General features: G+C 42.2%; 1 protein-coding gene across 1 annotated transcript in view; it reads right to left on the reverse strand.

Annotated features, from left to right (window-relative positions):
- DNER (delta/notch like EGF repeat containing) overlaps positions 1 to 19407 on the reverse strand; it is a 367125-nt gene that overhangs the window by 117891 nt on the left and 229827 nt on the right. The window contains exon 7 of the mRNA XM_025405375.1: positions 4680 to 4793. Within this exon, the coding sequence (XP_025261160.1) occupies positions 4680 to 4793 (114 nt within the window). The remainder of the gene's footprint in view (positions 1 to 4679; positions 4794 to 19407) is intronic.

Genomic DNA, 19407 nt, shown 5'->3' on the forward strand with positions numbered 1-19407 from the left:
AGTGGAGGGGAGATGGAATTAAGATACTCATAATGGCTAGACAGTAGTATTCAGACTGTATTTACACATGTATCTAAATATATTCATATATTTAAATATACATATTTAAATACCAATATGCAGTAATCCTAAGTATATATAATTAGACAACTTCAGAATTAAAATGCATTTAGTTTAAAACTTAAGGATTTCAAAGTTCTAAACCAAATACAAACACAATAAATTCTTAAGCAGTAATGCCAGGTTCTAAGTGCTTATCTTTGTCATTGCTGTTATTCAATTAGGTGGATATTAGAAAACATTCACGATGTTTCACTTTTATCTCTTATCATCCCCACTGTAACCAGAATCCGAAGCTACACTTTCCCAACATGAACCTAGTAGAAGCTCAGCAGAAATTCAGAAGAAATACAGAAACTGTTGATGAAGGATAGAAATCTCCGCGTAGAAGGGCAGACACGTCCTGAAGGAGCGCAGCTGTGAAGGTGACTGCAGCTGGCTCTCGGGCTGCCGGATTTGGAACTTTGGGAAGGAGCAGGAGTCACAGAGACAGTACCCAGGAAGGATGCTCAACCTCTACGGGCCTGCCCAGGTCAGATGGAAAAAGGTCCTTGAAGGAAACAAGATGGAGAAGAAAAGGACGGAAAAGAGAAAGGATGCGGATGTGTGCTGTTGAGAGATCTATCCGGAGGGAAAACTCAGTTTTAACAGCTTTCCAGCCTGGGAGGAATTGTTACAAAAGGATTTCACTTCCTTACCAAAAATAACAACTTCTCACTCTTTCCAGATTTAAGAAAGCAAACAGCAGAGACATCGAGAAGTTTTCTTTGTGTGCATTTTACTTATGATGATGGTTACGAAGATAATCTTTAAAAAAACATAATGGGATTTCCTTTAAAGAATATATTCAGAGATGGGGTAGGACAGTAGTTGGGAGCACTGGAGCCGATTTCTGGGTTGGGTTTCCATTTCTGGCTATGTAACCTCAGGCAAGTTATTGATCCTCTTGTGTCTCAGTTTTCTAATGTGTTAAATGGAAATATTAACAGTGTGTGCTTCCTAGCACAACAGTGAGAGTCAAATTAGTTAGCAGACATAGTGAGTGATATCTAAGTGTTGACTTCTATTATTAAATTATTTACCAAATATTAATCCCTCCTGCTAACATAAAACACGATCCGTAGGAAAGATGTTGGAATTAGGTATGGGCAACAAGATGAATAAAATACATTTCCTTTCCTCAAAGAATGACACAGGGAAGCAGGGCAGACAAAATCAATAAAAACCTACAATGGAGAAACTGAAAAGGAGGCAGGCAAGGGTCAGGGCTGGCTCTGAACCCCAGGACGTTCTGTGAATTTGAGGCTCTGCTCACACTAGCTCTCGGCATGTCTGATGTGAGAAACATCCTGGAGACACGGGCTCTTTTTATTTTTTATTTTCTTTTTGAGACAGAATCTTGCTCTGTCGCCCAGGCTGGAGTACAGTGGCACGATCTCAGCTCACTGCAACTTCTGCCTCCCGGTTTGAAGCAATTCTTGTGCCTCAGCCTCAGAGTAGCTGGGATTACAAGAGTGCACCACCACGCCTGGCTAAATTTTGTATTTTTAGTAGAGACAGGGTTTCACCATATTGGCCAGGCCAGTCTCAAACTCCTGGCCTGGAGTGATCTGCCCACCTCAGCCCCCCAAAGTGCTGGGATTACACGCATAAGCCACCACACCTGCTGACACAGGCTCTTTTTAAAGTGCAAAGTGTTCTATAAATATGAGTTAATGCCAATTCACAAAAGCAAGCACTGTAAGGATAGGCCAGTGAGAGAGGCTGTTTAAAAAATGCCAGTCACCAGGTATGAGTTCCTGCTAAGGGGCTGCCACACATTCCAGCAAATTCTTCTAAACTCTAATGAAAGCCTGCTTTTCCCTGCTCAGTCTTCAATGAAGATAAACCTTTGAATAAAAGTCTTCGTAATGGAAAACTCATCTTCATCTTGTCAGTTCCAGAGCCTCGCATTTTCTCTAGGCTTTATCTAGAGAATAAAGCGTGGAGGGGCTGGTGCGCCACTGCATAAAGGAGAAGGGTTCCCAGATCAGCATCCAGGGTTTAAATTACTACCTGAAGGCCCATGTCTCTGTGTTTAGATGAGCCCAGGCTTATTCCGGATGCACAGAGCCACAGCCTAGCTAACATCTCCATGTGACTATCATGAGGGTCTCTCACAAGGGTTCCAACATAGAACACTTCTCCATTTTTCTGTTTCTGCATGAGCGGCACAACCCCCTGCAAAGCCCCAGATTCGCTGCTTCGCCCTCCCTCACCTTCTACCACCTTGCTCCTTCTCAGGCCTCCTCCATTTTCTTTCCAAAGTTCTTCCAAATCCATCTGCCTCTCTTTTTCAAATTCTACCCTTCCATTCCTAGCAGCCTATATCTATTTCTTGGACTTCTACAACTGTCCCCAAACTTTTCTCCTTATTCTCACTCTTGTCTCTCTCTAATTTAAGTTCAACATTGTTCCAGAATGAAAAGTTCAAATTCCCCTGCTTATCAATGGTTTAATAGGAATCATTATTAGGAAAACAATAGTGATGAAACAGCTACTGCGTATTCAGCACTTAGCCAGGCACTGTGCTAGGCACTTTATCTGTCTCACCTCATTTAATCCTTCCACTGATCCCAGAACATAGACACAATCATCACCCCATTTTACAGATTAAAATCACCAAGATGCAGGGAGGTATAAAACCACATGCCCATGGGAAAAAGCTGGTAAGTAAATAGTGGAGCTGGCCTTCAAACCTCCCCCTCCGACTCCCTCCCTCTAGGATGAAGATGAAAGGCCTCGCGGGGCTCACCCAGCCCTGCAAGCCTTGCCCTGCCTGCTTCCACCTGCTATCACCATGATTCTTCTCATCCTCTTAGCTTAGTCATGCCCTCAGCTGCGCCATCTCCTCCCTCTCCTCTCTTAGGTCTTTATACATGGGAGTCTCTCCTGGCTCTCCAAGCTCAGGCACATCCCTTCCGTGCATCTTCAAGGCACCTATTCCTGCATGTGACGACATACTTACCTGTATGTGCACTATTGGAGGGGCCATCTCAGCCTTCCTTAGCATGATATCCTAGCTCCTAGCACGGTGCCTGGTATACATGAAGTGCTCAGCAAAACATTAACAACTAGGAAATTGTAGTATGAGTGCAAGCAAAATTCCTAGCTTTTAGTTCAAGGGCCATTGTTTATTACTAGTGTGACTTTGTGCCAATTACCCCCATCCGAACTTCCAGAGGCCTGATTGTAACTTTCAGGTAACAATCCCAGCAATAATAAGAAAGCATGTTGGAGTTCTTAAAAGCACTTGCACAAAGATTCCATTCGGTCCCAGAATGACCCTGAAGGCTGCCCTGGACTAAACACTAAACGGCAAGGCCTTCGGTCAGAGTTAAGTGACAACTGACTAATCGAGGGTGTGACAGAGCTTTAAGAACTGCAAAGTGCTCTATGTGAGCGAAGACTGGTGCTGCTTGCTCAGTCATCAGCCTTCAGCAATGTTTCCAAGGTTTCACATTTGTTTAAGAGAGCTGAGCCTGCACTGCAAAATAAGGAGAGGGTGAAGAGCAGGGCTCGCCAAACACATTTAACTCATCGCCAGCACACAGTGAGAGAGTGGGAAAGCCGGGCAGGCCACAGGCATCTCACCCCGGCCCCGACCCTGGCCCCTGCTCTGCCCAAGTGAGCAGGAAGACAAGAACCTGCCCTTCTTTAGTTGATGTTCACTTCTCCGAAATACTCGATTATGAGGTACTGCCCATCACAGGGGCAGCTCCTGGAGAGCCCAAGCCCTTAGGTTATCTGGGAAGCCAGTGGCCTCTTACCAACATCCTCCTGTACCACCGCCCACCTCCTGTCTCTCAGCCTTAGGTAGTCTAAGGTAATCGTGAACAGAGATGCATCCTTAGGTACTCAGGCTCTACACCTAATCTCTGCAGATGTGACTCTGTGGAGCTTTCAATGTTACTTCTGCGGATCAGAAGCTTACATGCTGGTTCTAAAAAACAATCTAATGTCATGTTATTCTCACAAAATTAACAATTTAAAATAATCCCTTCCATAACATCCCTGAAAGCAGAAATGGGAACAAGCCTTCCTCAAATTACAAAACAATCTCGTGAACACCAGCTTGAGGGCTGTGAGTATCTGCCTGCTTCTTCAGGTAAAACCATGCCAGCGCTAAAGCTGCTTTTTAAAATAAAAGTAGCCCTAATGATGTGGTTATTCAGGTGAGTTGAATTTTCTAAGACCTTATGAAGCTGATTTAAAAGCAGAAGTAGATGAACTTTATGTTGAATTTTTCAATGTAAACTCGTATCAAAAATGAAACAAAATAGAATTCTTAAGTCAATTGTCACCATGAGAAAGAGATCTTATTTTATCATAGCTATTCATTTTCAATGTATAAATAAAGTCACAGAAAGTCCTAGATTATGTCTAATATTCAAATAATTTTCAAGCTATGCTAGCTTAGAGCTAAAAAGGGGGACTACCTTCTATGTTTCATAAATCAAACAAAACAGGAAGTTCTCTTGCGTTGAGTTTTGCAGAAACAAAGTATAAGGCTGATCAAATTCGCTTATAATGGAAAAAGAAAAACAAAAGTGCTTTCCGGAGTAATAAATAGTAACTACCTTCTGGACACTGGCAGGTGAATCCACTGAGACTGGAAATGCACGTTGCTCCATTTCTGCATGGGTCTAGGATGCAGTAATCAATCTTGGACTGGCAAAGCTCTCCAGTATAACCTGAGTAAAACAAAATGTACATTTTATAAAATAAGCTATTCCAGACCTACCATGAGCCACTCTAGGAATTGACGGATTCAACTGGTACCTGCCCAGTGAAGGCAGCAGCAGCCTTCAGCTAAGCTGCTCCTAGATCTCTTTTTACAAACGATGGTAGTTTAGAAATAATCATAGCAGTTTAGAATCATCGTTCAAAAATCATTTACTCTGCAAAAATCCCTATTGAAAGGAGACCACATGTCTTCAGTATTAGGTCTGTGTTTCATCTTGAAATACCAGTCAGAACCTTCAGAAGCTGAGACTGAATGTCACGTTGATAGCTTCCTTCTGACACAGGAATTTACGGTGTTCAGCTTGATCTGACTGAGAAAATGCCACATTCCCTAGGCCATCACAATGCCTACATAAAAAGCATCAGGAAAATGTCTAGGTATTAGCAGTTTTAATGTATAATATTTTGGAGCTAGAATAACCCACCTGTGTTAATTCTGTACCCTCTCCCCCCACTTTCAAGATAAAGAGATTGAGACACACAGAACACTAAGCACATTAATATATTTTATTAATACTTATTTAATTCACAAATCCAACTAAATTCTCTGTGAAACAAGGCTCTCATGGTGATTTTGTTGGATTGTAAAATAACTACATGCATGTGGTGAGGAAATAAGGACGTAAATCTATTGGAACACCTGTGCAGTCAAAAAGCTTTAAATACATTCCAGAATTTTGTTTATTAATTTTAAAAACAAATCCCCTGGAGAGAAAAGTTTAAAAACTAAAATGCTAATAAATTTCTCATCATAAAGCGGAACACAGTAAAGAAAGCTTGGAAAATTTAAGACATTAAACAGAAAAAGAAAAAAAATGTGCCCTTGGTTATGTTATTTGAGTGACAGGACCATCAGTACTGTAGAGATAACTCCTATCAAAAATTTTTAGTCATAGATATTTTCCACACAATCATGATCATACTGTAACACTTTATTTATTTCTAGGATAGTTTCAACTACATAAAAACTTGTCTTTCTGAATTATTAGTTTTGAAAGACTGCCATTAGCACTTGAATCTGAGATTTACAAAAAAAAAAATCCAGTGATATTAGAAAAGAGATGATTCACCTGACCTTCAATTACCTGCCGAATAGATTGTAAATTACAGACTGGGAATGGGGAGGCATTCATTTGCAATCCTACTCACAGGCACTCAAGCAGTGTAGGAGATTCTAGCTAATTCATGGTATGAGAAGACGAGCAAGACAAGCGCATGAACTAAAAAGCCAAACACCAGGAAAAAAGGCTATTTCAAAATTCCAGAACAGATTAAATAAAAGCTGTAAATTCAAAATAAGGGAGAGTGAATTGTTTCTAAGAGGAATGCTGCCAATAACTTTTTGGCTAAAAATAATAGCCAAAACTTACAAAAGATCACTTATTTTTATTCATACATTAATTAATATTAATAATGTATCCACAAATTAATACATAACTCATCCATACTTATGCAACCTTATGAGGTTAGTGTTATTAGAATCACCTTGGTTTTTTTTACTTCAGCTTTTATTTTAAGTTCCAGGGTACCTGTGCAGGATGCGCAGGTTTATTACATAGGTAAACGTGTGCCATGGTGGTTTGCTGCACAGATCAACCCATCGCCTAGGAATTAAGCCCAGCATTCCTTAGCTGTTCTTCCTGATGCTTTCCTTCCTCAAACCCCCACTCCCAACAGGCCCCAGTATGTGTTGTTCTCCTCCACGTGTCCATGTGTTCTCATCATTCAGCTCCCACTTAAAAGTGAGAACATGTGGTGTTTGGTTTTCTGTTCCTGTGTCAGTTGAGGATAATGGTTTCCAGCTCCGTCCATGTCCCTACAAAGGACATGATTGCATTTCTTTTTATGGCTGCACAGTATTCAGTGGAGAATCACCCCATTTAACAAATGAGGAAATCGAGGATTACAAAGGTTAAGTAATTTACACACAGTCATACAGGGAGTCACGGTCCTGTGTCCAAGCCCTTTCACCAGTATACCTAAGGTTACGCTTAAGGCACTATGCATCACCATCGTCAACGAACAGGTATTTAGTATGAAGGTAAAATAACAGAAAATAATGGCTAAGAAAACACACAGAAAGAGACACAGAGCTTGATATAAAAATGATCAATATTCAGCTCAGGTGTGGTAGCTCATGCCTGTAATTCCAGCACTTTGGGAATTTGAAACAGGCAGATTACTTGAGGCCAGGAGTTCAAGACCAGCCTGGCCAGCATGGCAAAACCCTGTCTCTACCAAAAATACAAAAACTAGCCAGGTATGGTGGTACCTGCATGAAATCCCAGCTATGGGGGACGCTGAGGCACGAGAGTCATTTGAACCCAGGAGGCAGAGGTAACAGTGAGCCGAGACTGTGCCACTGCACTCCAGCCTGGGCAACGGAGAGAGACTTCATCTCAAAACAAACAAAAAAAAAAGTAAAATAATAAAATCCAGAAATATAAATATTCATCTATAACTTATAGCCTATGTGTGGTTGGTTATGCTTAGGCTGGAGATGCCAAGAATTATTTTTTCAAATCCCTGGCTTCAAAGATTCTACAAAATGGCTAGAAAAGTAGAGTACATTTATGAAAAAAGATAACCAATTACAAGTGGTAGCTTCTCAGAGGCAGGACGGCCTAAAGGATGTAGATGGCATCATGAATTCTGTCCCTGGAAAGATGTCAGAATTGTGACTACAGGATCACACAAAACCACGACGCACAGCCAGCAGCCGGTTCGGTCTCAGATGTGAGAGATGTACATCCCCATAAGACAGAAAAAACAGAAGAGTGCAGGACTCTGAACTTCAAAGTTCTTTCAATAAAATTTTAACAATCACTTCCTTTTTACTTTTTATCTAAGGATTTAAAACATACTTAAACATAGAGAGACAAGGTTATAAACCTCACATATCCATCACCCAGCTCCAACCATTATTAGCATTTTGTCTGTTTAATTTCATCTAATCTCCTCATATTTTCCTAGGTTCCCCAAGAGGGTATTTAAAACCAAATTTCATTTCACCTGTAAATATTTCAGTATGCATTTCTAGCAAAAGGAGCGTTTTTTAAAGATGACTTTTAATGGTGTCTTTAATTAATATTTCATTCCATTTACAAATTTAATTAAACACTTTAAAACATATTTATATATATATAATAATATCAACAATTTCCTTAAGAACCACAACTGTCTGATAATGTACAAATCTTTCCATGCACTTAATTCTTATAGATCTAATAAATTATAAGTGAGGTGAATCTTAAATGCTGTTAAGTGCCCCAATACTGTATGCAAGTTTGGTGAGATTTCAATCAAAGAGGCTAATTTACATTTTTAATTGTCATAAGAGCTTCGGGACCTCACTGGCATTTTGTAGGTAAAGATACTGAGATCTTGCAGGACTTGAGAGGGTCTAATATATTAACAGAGTTATCACATTCAAAATGCCAATAGTTCCCTCCAATGAGAAACAGTGGTCCATATTCAACATTTTGTCATTGCTTTTTTTCCCTGAGCTTCAAAGTCTTTATATTAAAGATTTTGAAAACACAGGAAACATGGAACTATGGAGAAAAAGATTATGTGCAATGCTCTAGACCCGTAAAGTATGAGCATATTGACATGTCTATGGGTTCAGTATTACTGAAGACGAAGAACACTAATGGAGGAGCATGGGTTGGGGAGTGGGAGGAAGCAGGGAGGCAGGGCTGAGATCACAGGATTACAGGACCACTGAGCATCCTCACCTGCAGGTGGCCAGTGCTACTGGCAATAACCAGCTACGGATCTGCAAAGCTGATGAGGGTAGCATGATGCTCTACCCACCCCAGTCTGCCTGGAAAGGGAGGGGCCCTTTGGCAGGACAGTTACTCAGTGCAGTGTTTCCCCAAGTAGATGTACGGACCATGATGGCAGGAGCTCAAGACCTAACAATCGTCCACACGAGACTCACCAAGAGGACCAGGTATTATTCTTGCCCTCCAGGGAGTTACTAGTTGGTAGTCCCAAGACTACCATCATCAACTGTATTACTCCCATTACAGTTGCATTACTAGGCAAGTGAAGACAGTTCTGGGAGACAAGAGGCAGAGGACAAGGAGCCAGAAGCATAACTCTCAAATACCAGCGAGTCACTCCTTAGATCCTCAGAGAGCAGAGGCTTCACTGAAGGTGTTGGACAAATCACTGGTATTAATATACATGTAATACTCTGAACTGGATACCTAAGAGCTACACAAATCACCCTTCCTGTGTCCTTTGGTTTTTTTATTTGATCTCATAATCAAGGAGTCAAAACTAAATGAGTGATTGGTAGAAATCTAAATGAAAAATACCATTAAAGTTTTGCCTGGGTTTTCTTTCTTCCATCCTGCTAAAAGTCAATGTGTTCTCTGGGGACTAAAGTAACCATGCCAACTGTGAATAATATTTCCTTATGCCACTAAAGCAATGACAGCCACCCAGAGGACCTTGTAGAAGATATGCAAGCAAGATCGATGGTATTGATGCCGCAGACATGAAAGGTAATACACAGTGGCCGTTCTGTGTGTGTAACGGAAGAATTTGCTCTAGCATGCACACACAACAGGCATTTCAGCCCTGGAAACCTATGCCAGAGCTCCCAAGTGGAAGGTGGGCAAGACATGGAGAAAAACCCATGTAAAGGCACAAAAGAGTGCAGAAAAGGTGTGAATGTCATTGACACTTGACTAAAAATGCACGACAATGATAAACTCCCTCGTTTTGATTTCCAAATGACAAAAGTCTATACCTAACTATGGAGGCAAGTATCAGCAATTGTCTTTCTTTCCTCTAGCTAGTGGTACTCCCTCTAAGCCCCCGTGGCCAGACCACAAGCATTCATGAACCACCTGCCAAGTTATTGTCACAACCACATAACACCTTTCACATTGTCTAGTCCCATTTAAACCTCACCACTTCTCACCAGGACTCCAGTGGTTGCCCAGCCCCTGTCTTCACTGCTGCCACACTTGCTTTCTTTCAATCCATTCTCCACATAGGAATAGCCAGAGAGATCTTTTTAAGATATAATTCATATCTTATTACTTCTTACTTAAAACCCTCCAGTGGCTTCCCAAAAGGTTTGGAATAAAACCCAAACACTTTACCCAGGGCCTAAAGGATATTGCACGGTGTGGCCCCTGCCCCCTCATCTTGGCCCACCCCTGCCACCAACCACCGTGTTGCAGCCACCCAGGCTTCCCTCTATTCCGAATCTCGCCAAGCTCCTGCTCACAGGCGTTAGTACTCTTTTCATGCTGTGGCCTCAGGACCAGAAAGAATCATGAGATGGACGCAAGATTCGACAGAAGAAGTTATAGCCCTGCCCTGCAAAGAGAGGTGGGGCACAGATTTAAAATTGTTCTGCAATGGAGAAATTACTGAAGAAAGTTAGCAATAAACTTTTGGGGGTGGAAAGGAGAGGACTAGGGGAGGTGTAGTGGAATTTTATCTGTAAAATCAGGAAATAAAGATTGGAGGGTTTAGAAATAAATTGCACAACAGAGTGGAAGACCTAAGAGAAGGGCATCAAAGCATTAAAGTCATCTCTAGAACTAGGTAGGGAGACATGAACATATCTTAAGAAAGCTACTAAGAAACGTGCAAAAACCAACTAAGGAGGGAAGGAAAATAGCTACAACCTTAGTGCGAGTGACCAATAAAATCAGAACAATTAAACAATGATGTCTCTGGGACTCAGGGGCTGTGGGTTTTGAAATCAAGCCCATTGATGAGTATGAGCTTGGAGTTTCCTGTTGGATGGCAATAATAGGGAGAGGTGACCTATGTGTGCTCATCTCACTGACATGAGAAGAATCACCCTGGATGCCCAGGACTCCTGAGACAGCCAAAAACCTCCCTCCCAGAAACAACCTGAGTCCTCTGAGTGCCAACTGCAATTCATTTGGGTCAAGAACCACAGTTAGCTTAGGATAATGAAGCTCTTCCATTAGTGGTATGAGTCTTCCAACTGCAAGAAGAGATAGAGCCAAGTATGGAGATGATGATATGAGCACGTGGATCAAGCCCATGGTTCTGCCACTTCGTGTCTGGTTTAAGCTAATCTGTGCCTATTGGTATTCAAAGAATGTGTGATGATTGAGAAAAATGTGGTGTGTGAGAGAATCTATCACACTTACGATTCTAATTAAAATGTTTAGCTGAGTAATTGGTTTTTGATTGATGAATTTAAGTTGAAAGATAAGATTAAGTCAGAACCCATTGGGATGTTGAACAGAGCTTGAGAATCATTATAGTGTTTAAGTTTACTTCTCACAAGGGAACACATACAAAAGATAATTTCAAATAGTCTTCTCTGTGCCCAAAGGGCATTCTGGGACGCCAGAAACCCCATCCCTGGACCCTGGGGTCACACTGCAGGGCTGTTTCCTCTGACTCTGCAGCCTTCTGTGCCCACCCTCTTTCATTAGTTAACTCTAAGCTCAGAAGTCACTTGCTCATTTACATCAGGTATAACTCCCAATGCAATCCCTCCCCCCTCCCCCCTCCCCATAATAGGCCCCAGTGTGTGATGTCCCCCTTCCCGAGTCCAAGTGATCTCATTGTTCAGTTCCCACCTATGAGTGAGAACATGCGGTGTTTGGTTTTCTGTTCTTGCTGATGAGTTGATGGGTGCAGCACAGCAACATGGCACAAGTATACATATGTAACAAACCTGCACGTTATGCACATGTACCCTAGAACTTAAAGTATAATAATAATAATAATAAAAAAAAGAAGTCACTTGCTCAGACCTCAGGCTTTTTGTCCTTGTTTGTTCTAAAACTTCGCTCTTATTTCTACTTGAAACACACACACATACTTGTTACCTCCCCACCCAGAAGGTGACCCATGGGAGCAGGGCTGTATCCCTGGAGGCCCCTGTTGTACCCCCTGGGCTCCTGTGTGCTCATCACAGTATACTTATCATTACCTACAATGATTTTCTTAATTGGTTTCCTTCCGAGAACATAAACTCCCTGAGAATCAGGACTTTCTCTGCCTTGTTCACCTCCGGACCCTCCAAACTTAAACATTTCCTGATACAATTATTTGTTGAAGGAGTGGATCCACTTGCTTAAAGTTAATGTCCCAAAATCAAAATCAACTATATCTTTCAACTTAGGTTTAGCCTCTCCCTAAGCAATAATATCGAGAACAGCCTGGGTAGAATGTGCTAGCTGCTCGTTTTCCTAATGCACATTCAAACAAATGTGGAGCTATTGAAGTAAAAACATGGTTATCTTAAATATCTGCCATCAAAAATCACCTTGGTGCCATCATGGTCTGTACATCTAACTCGGGAAACACTGCGATGAGCAACTGTCCTGCTAAAGGGCCCCTCCCTTTCCAGGCAGACTGAGATCAGTGGCGCATCATGCTCCCCTCTTCTGAACTTCAATCGTGCTTCTCCAGGTAGCATCCAACACCTCCAACAGGTCTCTGCAACACGGCAAATCAACAAGGCTGAAGCAGAACTCTTCATTTTGTCGTTGTTCAGGAGCCCATATCCAGACTTAATTCCTTAGGTCAGTGGTTCTTGACTGGGGTGATTCTTTCCCCAGGTGTCATTGGTAATGTCAGGAGACTTTATTTACGGTCATATCTCTGAAGGGGTGACTGGCATCTAGTAGGTACAGCCAGGGATGCTGCTGAACATTCTCCAATACACAAGACAGTCTCCTACCACAAAGAATTCTCCAGGGCAAAATGTCCTGAACACCAAGGTTGAGAAGTCCTGGTTTGTGTCAATGGAACCTTAGTCCTTCAGACTATTAACCTTCGTTTTGGTTTCAGAGCCTCTTATCTTCCCTTAAACAGAAACCACTCCTTTACAAAGCAGAGAAATAGCACCTTCAGAATATTTTTTAAAAATCAGCATTCTTAGGAATATTTAGAATCCCTAGCAAATTCAAGGCCATTGTAAAATACATTGACTCAAAACCCTAAGAACCTAAGGAATTTATAATTGGGATATTTTATGAATAAGTAAAATAATTCATTCAAAAACAGATGACTATTGAAAATACTGACCTCTCCTTTTAAGGAATTGCAGAGATTTTATTGTTTCTTTGAAGAACACTGAAGTATAACAAAGATAGAAGACAAGTTGTGACTCAGGGTATATGGTAAGGAGGCCTTTTGAGGACATATGTCACAGCTGGGAAAGCTCTCAACTCAGGCTTCGTGCTTTTAAAGGGTCTGACCACGAGCAATGATGTTAGGTGAAATACAGTCCCGAACATAGGAAGCAAAGCCTGGCAGGGAGTAAATTCTTAAAAAGGCAAAAGGCAGAAAGTGACAAGACATGTGAAGGAAATGCATCCATTAGTGAGCATTCACAGATTACATTTGGTCTAATATGGGCTTAGAGTGTTTGATTTTATACTATTTTATATTTAAGTATAAAATATAATTTAAAATGTATTCATATCTAGAGAGAGAAGAATGGCTAAGTTTCCCTGTGAATCTCAGAACAGCATACCATCTGAGTGGTATCTTTTGATTTCCAACATAACAAAAATTCCCCCCACCAACCCATATGTTATTATCTACTCCACCCGTACCCTTCAAATGAAGAAAATCTTCCAGAGGTCAATGGCACATTACATGAGGTGTAAGGGAAGTTAGCTAAATGAGTCAGATTATGAAGAACAAGGGCGATCAATCAGTTGTGAGTATTTTTTTAAACATTCTCTTTCCTTGCACAGTTGTTTTTGTGTATGATGTTTACTTCATGATTTCTCTATTGAAATAAAAAAATATTTTTCTGTGTTGCCTTGGCTCTCTGAGGCAGAGTCTAATTGTTTCTTCGGAGAGCTGTTCTGAGGGCTCCCATGGTGGGAATTGCAGTGACAGCTATTTTTAACGCTCCTGGTCTTTTAATAGTCTGGCCTGTGCAGTGAGGTGAGGCTGCTGGATTTGGACCGAATGCTGATGCTACCAAGAGAACCCACCAGTCTCAGCTCTCACCCTGGGGGGATCTGAGCAGCCAGTATCAGGGCCTCAGCCATGGCTGCCGAGACGCAGTGCCTAATATTAGCACACAGCGGCAAGAAATAAACAGTGGGAATAAATAGGGTACCATCAAGATGTTCAGTCTCAGAGGCATCCTATTTTAAAGTCGGAAGGCAGAAATTATTGCACAGAAAAAAACTAGTAAGATTCGCTGGCAGGAGAAAGACAAACACATCTGGACAAACATAAACAGGATTTAAAAACCAAAGGCAAATAAAGGGAGATATATGAAGCCCATCTATGAACGACAATAAGTAAAATATAATTAAAATTGGAATATGCAAAAAAAAAAAGCTTGACAGAAAGCCGACATTCAGCAGAATTAGAAAAATTAATCTCAACGTTGGGGAAAAAAGTAACTACATCTAACAAGTAAATAGACAAGAGGCACAGTGGGAAGGACAGTGACTTGGGGAGTGGAAGGTCTGAGATACAACAATCAGCTGAGTGAGCTCATCAAGGGGTTGACTTTGACCTTCATTTCCCTCATGGAGGAAATAAAGACAATGACTATAATGACTTCAAGCAGGTGCCATTCTATGGAGTGTACCCTTGAATCCACAAGAGGCTGCACTGTGCTTGGCACATCCCACGTGGCTCAATATTTTTTGAGTGAATGAAGAAATTATGGATTTTAAAATGACAAAGCAATATGCCAGTATTTTTGGGATCTCTCAGTTTTTATACAGGCAAGTTAGAACAGTGGTTCTCAAAATGTGTCTCCCAGATCAGCAGCATCAGCACTGCCTGGGAACTCGTTACAAATGCAAATTGACCATCATTGTCCCAGATTTCTGACACAGAAACTCTGGGGCTGGGGCCTGGCAACTGAGGTTTAAGAAGTCCTACAGGTGATGCTAATACAAGGTACATGCTAAAGTTTGAGAACCAACATCTGGAAAATTAGGAGGAAGCAGTCTTTTAACATCAAATATTAATATTATTCATTTGTGAATTACACATATAACCCAAATTACAGAGGATAAAAATCAGAGGCCAATGGGTGAAAGTCAAATATTATATGACATCAAAAAGCCTTTAGTGATTGCACTGTTGACATGGTTTTCTTCTTTTTATGAGTGGGAGTTCTTGGGCTCGATTATTGCAACTGTCATTTCATTCTTTACACATCTACTTCCCTATTCTTTAAGGGCAGATATTGATTACTTCTGTGCCAGCCTCTAGCACAGAGCCAGGGACACTATAAATACTCATTATATAGTAAACTAATAACTGTATAAGCACCATGCATCACTCTCTCTAATATAATTCCTTTTATTCAATTTCTGTAGCTCTCAAATAATACAGTGCAATATTGATACAGGCCAGCTATATCTTTTAATCTGGTGATTCCAAAGGTGAAGATAATTCAATACTTTGAATTCAATAACTCAAAGGGGAAGATATTTCATTAAGTACGCCCTGATGATTACTCCTGAGAAGTTGAAATCGAAAGAAAGAAAATATTAGATTAATTAAGATGTTATGCCATGAGACAGACAAGTCAGGGGATTGACTTAAACTACATATAAATATATACAACTACATTTATGAGTTGAGTTCTAAGTTTTTGTAGTAAATCAAACTCTAGAGAAGGTATTCATTCACTCTTCAGAAAGAATTTTTTGTGAGTGAAAATTCACATTTGGGGAATCTAAAAGAAGTTCAGGAACAGTTCCTACCTTCAGGGAGCTTGGGCTCCAGATAAGGAGATAAGACACATTCCCATGAAACAGCATACTGAGTAAATGAGCAGGAGAATGGTCCCAGGGCAGACACATGTGCATGGCAGTGCCCAGGCTGGCCTCACTGATGTGCTGGGGAAACAAGGCAGGGCTAGGGCCCCCAATTCACCAAAGAGTTGGGGGTCACTGACATGGCATCTTCAAAGGTTCCTGCACAGAGAGTACCAGCCTGGTAAAGATGTGTTGTATATTGATCTCTTCCTAGTTCCACTCACTGCCATTTCGGGGGACTTAAGATCTCTCCTCCCTTCTCCCTGGGAGCAGGTGTTCTTGTCTGGACGAAATGAGGGAACTCCAAGAGGGATGTCTGGGATGGGGAGTGGGCAATGCCATTGCAGAAGAAATCAGAAGAATGAAAGCTCCAATCCTTCTCAACTTTCCTCCTCTTACTAGTGTTTAGAGGCTACAAAGAAGTGGTGGGATGGCTTACTGATTCTGTGCCAGTGTGTGTGGATGTGTGTGTGGGGATAGAAGTTTGTGTACGCATGTCTGCATGGATGTGTGCACTGTGTGTATATTACATTTATATATGTGTGTACATGTGTTTTGTGTTTGTGTATGTGTGTTGTGTGCATATGTGTGCATGTGTTGCCTATGCATGTGTATGAGTGCACATGTGTGTTGTGTGTGTATTTGTGTGTTCTCGTATGTTTTCTTTTACAAGGTCAAGATCATCATTGCATTTCATAGATAAGAGAACTTGGGCTCAGACGAGCTAAGTAGAGTTGGTGAGTAGCTCAGTCTGAAATTCAACCCAGGACTGCAGACTCCAACCCCACCTCCCTTTCTTTCCTCATATATGTTCTTTCTTCCCTTTTGATGAAGCTCATTGGAAAAGACTGAGGGCCAACCAAGGCCAACCCTGAGGCCAGACACAGTGGGCAGGAAGTGGCCCACTCAGGCCTGGCTTTCCTGTGCCCTTTGCTCCAATCTGGGTCCCCAGAGCAGGAGATGCAGAAAAAGCTGAAGCCTAATCTCTGGCCAAGAAAGTGGTGACTGGGCTCTGTGCAGGGCTTGACAATCACAACAACAATAGCAACAGCTGACATTTGATGAGGGCTTACTATGCACCAGGTCACTTTCCAAGCACACTACCTGTATCATCTTATTTAATCTTCACAATCATTGGATTGTGGCACATTGAATACCATCACCCATGCCCAATTTACAGAGAGACAGCTGAGGCCCAGGAAGATTAAGTAACTTTCCCCCAGCTCACACAATAAATGAGTAGTGGGAGCAGGCGCTGCACTCGGGCAATCTGGCCTCCTGGCCCAGCTAGGCTTTGCAGTCAGCCAGGCCCTGGCTTCATAAGTATCACATCAGCAGCTGTGAGTAAGGCAGCATGGCCTACGGGGAGGTTGCAATCACCCAGGCGGCAGATGCCAACAGCTTGAATCAGGCATTGGTGATGGAAGAGGAAGAGCCAGGGCAGATGGAGAGTCATCATAAATAAAGGAAACTTGGTGGCACTCCAAAGATAACTGAGATGAGGGCGGCGAGCATAATGGCCAAGCTTCCAGCCCAAGTGAGGAGGGAGATGATGGCACCACTGATAGAAACTAGGGATGCACGAGAAAGCCAGGCTGGAATCAAGTGTGAGATCAAAAGAAGGTAGAGAGAGGCTGGCACCACGACCAGGAGGGTGGTGAGGTGGGGCAGACAGAGGGAAGGGAGGTGGTGAGGAGGAAGGGGAGGAAGGGGAGGGAGAGGAGGAGGAGGAGTCGGCAAATATATTGCTGCCTGGTCCAGGCAAAGAGCTGAGGTGAGAGGCTGGCTAGAAGGGGAGTCTGGGAGCCATCCACCTTGAGGTAGCCATCCATCCTCTCCTCAAGGCAGAGGAGATCAGCTGAAGAGAGGGGAGGAAGGAGAGGGTGGCAGAGGTCTCAGGAGAGCAGGCACAGTGCAGTACAATGGAAGCCAGGGGAGAAGGCTTCTGAAAAATGATCAACTTCGGCAGGATAAGGATTAGGAAGGAGCCCTGGAAATCAGTGAAAAGGGCACCACCAACGACCTTGGAGAAGAGAGAAAAGCAGCATGAGGGAGTGGGTAGAAAATTATGAGTTGAAGATGGACCAATATGTGGCAGTAATGAGGAAGAGAGAGTGGAAGAGAAAGAAGGGGAGATTAAAGTGGAGGACAAGAGGGAAGAGGAGGAGAAGAGAAAGAGGAAGAGACAAAGGAGGAGGAGGAAGCAGAGGAGGTGGACACATGGAAGGAGCATCAAGGAATTTCCAAATCACTGCTTGTTTGCAGGACTGGTTTAAAGATAGAGAAGGCCGGAGAATCTTTGAGAGCAAGAAGCCAGGAAAGAAGCAGGGAGGGACAGGGAATATGGCAGAAAGAGGGAGACAAGGTTAGAGGCACATGATCCTGGAGGAAAATTGAAGAGGGAGTACATCAGGCTAAGTGTCTTAGTGTCTTAGCAGCATTATTCACAATAGCCAAAAGGTGGAAATACTCCAAGTGTCTGTCAGCAGATAAAGGGATAAACAAAATGTGGTACATCCATACAATGGAATATTATTCGGGCATAAAAATGAATGTAGTTATACATGGTGTAACCTGCATGAACCTTGAAAACATGCTAAATTAAAGACACCAGCCACAAAACTACATATCATATACTTGGACTTACCTCTAAAATGTCCGAATAAATAAATCTATGGAGACAGAATGTAGATAAGTGGTTGCCTAGGGCTGGGGGTGGGGAGGATAATAGGGTCACAAAGTGATAGCTAAAGGGTAGAGGGCTTCTTTCAGAGGTGATAAAATGCTCTAAAGCTGATTATGGTGATGACTGCACAACTCCATGAATAAACTAAAAAGCACTGAATTGTAAACTTAACAGTATGTGGATTGCATCTCAATAAAGCTGTTATTTAAAAAAACAAACAAACTTTGGAGTCATCCACAACTCTCCACTTCCATTCATACCTCAGCACACCAGGAAGTGTTATCAGCTGTACCTTCAAATATATCAAATATATCCCAAATCCAAAACGTCTCACTACTTCTAGCACCACAGTGGTCAAGCTGTTCTTATCTCTAGCCTGATAAATGCATACATTTTAAAAATAGCCTCCTAACTGGTTTTCCAATTTGTCCTCCCTACATTTATTCTTCCCCAGACTCCACAGTGATCCTTTTAAGTGGAAAATCCAATGGCCCAGCCCAGTTCATGCTCTCAGTGGCTTCCCGTCACTCTCAGAATGAGCTCCCTGTCCTTCCTCCGTGGCCAGACCCAGGTTCCTTCTCAGCTTGCTCAGTTCTCATCACAGGTTCTCTTGGGCACTGTGCTCTGGCTCTTCAAACACTCTGGGCATAATCCTGCATCAGGACCTTTGCACGTTATCTTGGTCCATTCAGGCTGCTAGAGCAAAATACCTGACACTAGGAAGTTTACAAGGTGCAGGCAGATTCAGCGTTTGGTGAGAGCCCATTCCTTATAGACAGCACCTTCGAGGTGCCCTCACATGGCAGAAAAAGAAGGCAGCTCTCTGGGCCCTCTTTCATGAGGGTACTAATCCCATTCATTGGGTGAAGCTCTCATGACCTGATCACCTCCCAAAGGCTCCACCTTCTAATACCATCACCTTGGTGATTAGGTTTCAACATAGGAATTTTAGGGGAATGCAAACACAGATCATAGCACATGCACATAGCATATAACTATTCCCTCTGCCTGCAATACTATTCTCCTAATAGTCACGCTGTTTACAAGCTCATTTTATTCAGCCTCTTCACAAACATTTCCCTTTCTGGGAGGCTTTACCTAGTCAACCTA

Source organism: Theropithecus gelada, chromosome 12 (assembly GCF_003255815.1).
Source record: "Theropithecus gelada isolate Dixy chromosome 12, Tgel_1.0, whole genome shotgun sequence".
NCBI classification, from domain to species: domain Eukaryota; kingdom Metazoa; phylum Chordata; class Mammalia; order Primates; family Cercopithecidae; genus Theropithecus; species Theropithecus gelada.